The sequence below is a fragment of the Asparagus officinalis genome, chromosome 9, assembly GCF_001876935.1.
Source record: "Asparagus officinalis chromosome 9, Aspof.V1, whole genome shotgun sequence".
Classification (NCBI taxonomy): Eukaryota; Viridiplantae; Streptophyta; class Magnoliopsida; order Asparagales; family Asparagaceae; genus Asparagus; species Asparagus officinalis.
In genome coordinates this window covers 62,592,624-62,596,660 of record NC_033802.1, presented here as the reverse complement: position 1 = coordinate 62,596,660, position 4,037 = coordinate 62,592,624, and the positions used below count along the sequence as shown (strand labels likewise).

Here is a 4,037-nt window from a genome sequence, read left to right as displayed (position 1 = left end):
CATTCCAATGCAACAGTTATTATGTACCTCGTGATAGTAGTTTGATCAAGTGCTATTTTTTGACACTAAAGAAGATCCAAACACCATTCGAAATGGCGTAAGGGAAGCATTTAATGAGGAAAATCAAGAAGTACCATCACTGCGAATCCCATTTCTTAGACATAATAGCTTGAACATAAAAAGAGAAGATCAAGCAAAAGTTGCTTAAATGCATGCTGAATATAGAATAGAACAGCTAGATTTAGTGCGAAGTAGAATCCTCACGCACTTATCATCATAGTAACAAACAAAGAATGAAGTTACACAAGGTATTATAAATCTACTGACTGCCAGAAACTAAACTAACTTGTACTTCTAGTGCATGAGTGCTTTGGTTTGCTTCAAATTTGCATGCATTATCCTGAACTTGATATTTTCTAACCAAGCTTCTTCCCGTTCTCTTTAGCACGAGTCTTGTGAGGTGCAGCAGGTAGGTACTTGATGCCAGTCAGATCACCAACTTTGCTGATAACCTGAATTCATCATAAAATGTTAAAAGTAGCTACAAAAAATGTTGATTGGTTATTAATATATGATATTGATCGAGTAAAAGGAAATTGCGTTAATTATACCTCTAAGGCTTTAACAAGGTCTTCTCTGGAGTGTGAAGCAGAAATGCAGAAACGAGCCCTGTTCAAGAGAAGTGCTACCGCAGGGAAAGCAACAATCACGACCGCAACCTGTAGCATATGGAGTTATAATTTTTCAAATATTTATTTATATATTTAATTACTTGTTTATAGTTAGAGTACCTTAAAAGAGATTATTGTTTACTTTCTTAAAGAAGTGACAATTTAAAAATCTTCTTCAAAGATATGATTTCAAAATGACAAAATATAGCCAGATGAAGAGAAACATATGTTATAAAGAGGGAGTAAATGTGCAAACTAAAGGAAAAAATGCAACACTAAAACAATTCACTCAAGAACTTGTTTCTTCCATTTATAATATCATACGAACTTGAACTATGTACTCAAGAAAACAAGGCAAGTTCTGTAGGATATAACTGAGTGTAAAGTGACTTTGAATTCAAATGTGCCACCAATCTTTCAGTGTTCCACCAAACCCAGTGCCTAACATTTACTATTCCACCAAAATTTTTTAATTTATTATTATTATTTTAAGGTTATAAAAGGGGGTGTGGGAGAGAGTTCAGAGCATCAGACAGAGTTGAGAAAACAAAAGAGAGAGAAAGAGAGAGAGAAAGAGAGAGAGAAAGAGAAATCTTTCTTTGTGTGATTCTTTGGTTAGAGAGTGATCTCCTCTTTGTAATCTTCTCATTTGTGATCAGTGAAGTTCTCTGTTGTTCTCGCCCGTGGACGTAGGTCATACTGATCGAACCACGTTAAATCATTGTGTTGTTCTCTTTGTCTTTACTGTGTTTATTCAGTATGGTTATTCTCTACTCTTGTATAGACATCTTCTGTGTCTGTAAAGCCCTCCGCTGCAACAAACTGGTATCAGAACCTGACTTAGGATACATGTATCTACTTATCGTATGCTCTATAGCTGCCACTAAAAGTGGATCCTCCACATCAGAAAATAAGTTAGATTATCATTTACTTTTTTAAGGTACTAGGTACTATTCACGAGTACGATACTATTTAAAGTACTGTTACTATTCATACATATGGTTACTATTCACACGTATGGTTACTGTTCACAAGTACAATTACTATTCATAATTACAGTTACTATTCTAGTGGGCTTCAAGATGTCTTCTGCAAAATACAAAGTGAAAAATTTCAATGGTAGAAATAGCTTCAGTTTGTGGAGAGTAAAAATAAGGGCTCTCCTAGTACAACAAGGACTGTTCAAAGTCTTGTCCGGAAAGGATAAGTTACCGACATCTATGCCCGATGATGAGAAAGAAGAGTTGGAGATGAAGGCGCATAGTGCCATACAGCTCTATTTGGCCGAAGAAGTCGTGCGAGAGGTTGCAAATGAAGATACTGCCACCGGCTTGTGGCTCAAATTGGAGAGCTTGTACATGACGAAATCTCTAACGAACAAGCTCTACTTGAAGCAACGCCTCTTCACCCTTCGCATGAAGGAAGGTATGCGAATTAAAGACCACTTAGATGAACTTAACACTATTCTTATGGATTTAAAGAATATTGATGTTAAAATCGACGAAGAAGATCAAGCCCTCATCTTGTTATGTTCATTACCTCATTCCTATGAGAATTTTGTTAATAGCATGTTATACGGTAGAGATACACTTTCTTTGAAGGATATCAAATCAGCCTTACATTCAAAAAAATTAAGGCAGAAAGTGTCTGTCGTAGGAGGAGAGGATCAAGCTGAAGGTTTATTCGCTCGTGGTCATCCTAAAAAGGGTGCTGGTGATAGAAACAAATCTAGAAATATGTCTAGATCAAAGTCCAGGCCAAAAAAAATGTTGAATGTTATTACTGTCACAAGTATAGCATATAAAACCTAATTGTCCAGCGCTCAAAGCAAAGGATAATTCACAGTCGAAATCTGGGGAGGTGAAACCTTTAGTTGCTACTGTAACTGAAGAGTCTTCTAGTTCACATGAAGTTCTTTCAGTTAGTGTTAATACTCATTCACAAGATGAGTGAGTTACTAATTCGGGTTGTTCCTACCATATATGTCCACATAGGGATTGGTTTGTCACATATCACTCTATCGATGGTAGGAATGTCTTGTTTGGTAAATAACATGTCTTGCAAGACTGTTGGTATCGGATTAATTAAGATTAGAACCCATGATGGTATTGTTAGATTATTGAACAATGTCCGACATATACTGAAGTTAAAGAAGAACCTCATTTCTTTAGACACCCTTGATTCAAATGGTTTTAAGTTTTCAGCTGAAGGTGGAGTTTTGAGAGTTAGTAAAGGCTCTCTTATTGTGATAAAAGGAAAGAAGGTAAATATCCTCTATATCCTTGAAGTCAGTACAGTGACAGGTGCTACAGCAGTGTCATCCTCAGAGGATTCAGATTCAGACACTACACGTTTGTGGCATATGCGGTTAGGACATATGAGCGAGAGAGGACTGGATATATTGAGCAAACAATGTCTGCTTTGTGGTTAGAAAACTAGTAAGCTCATTTTCGTCTTTTAGCAGATTTGTCACCTCAGACTGAAGAGGAGAAGCAGTATATGTATTATGTTCTTTATGCGAGTGAAGTTGGAAGTATTATGTATATATGCTATGGTCTGCACCCGTCCAGATATTTTACATATAGTCAGTGTTGTGAGTCGGTATATGAATAAGCCTGGAAAGGTCCATTGGCAGGCTGTGAAATGGATACTCAGATATTTAAGAGGATCAGCTAATATTGGTTTATATTTTGGTAGGAACAAAAACTCAGATTGCAGAATATTTGGTAATTCTGATTCAGATTATGTGGACGATTTGGATAAGAACGATCCATGACAGGTTATATATTCACTCTTTCAGGTAGTGTCATTAGTTAGAAGGCGACTATACAGTCGACAATTGTTTTGTCTACCACAGAGGTAGAGTTTATGACAGTAACATAAGCAGTGAAATAAGTCATTTGGTTGAGAGGTGTGGTTGAAGATCTCGACTTACACCAATGTGTTACTTTGGTATTTTATGGTAGCCAGAGTGCTAGACATTTGACGAAGCATCAAATGTATTATAAAAGAACCAAACATATAGATGTTAGGTATCATTATATCAGAGAAATTAAAGTCATCAAGATTGAGAAAATTGGTACTGCAGACAATCCAAAAGATATGATGATGAAGCCCGTACCTTCGTACAAGTTCGAGCATTGTCTTGAATTGCTTGGAGTTCAATAAAGCGGAGGTTAAGCCCGTATAGGCTTATGGCAAGACATGAAGAGTAAAGAGAAGATCTTCATATTCAAAGTCAAGGTGAAGATTTGTAAATTGACTTTTAATTCAAATGTTCCACAAACCTTTCGGTGTTCCACCAAACCCAGAGCCTAACATTTACTATTCCACCAAACTTTTTTAATTTTTTAGGCTATAAAAGGG

General features: G+C 36.3%; 1 protein-coding gene across 1 annotated transcript in view; it reads right to left on the bottom strand.

Moving 5' to 3' along the window:
- LOC109824140 (long chain base biosynthesis protein 2d-like) overlaps window positions 221-4,037 on the bottom strand; it is a 22,185-nt gene continuing 18,368 nt past the window's right edge. The window contains exons 11-12 of the mRNA XM_020390668.1: window positions 612-719; window positions 221-512 (exon numbers count right to left, since the gene is read on the bottom strand). Coding sequence (XP_020246257.1) covers window positions 417-512; window positions 612-719 — 204 coding nt within the window. The 3' untranslated portion in view covers window positions 221-416. The remainder of the gene's footprint in view (window positions 513-611; window positions 720-4,037) is intronic.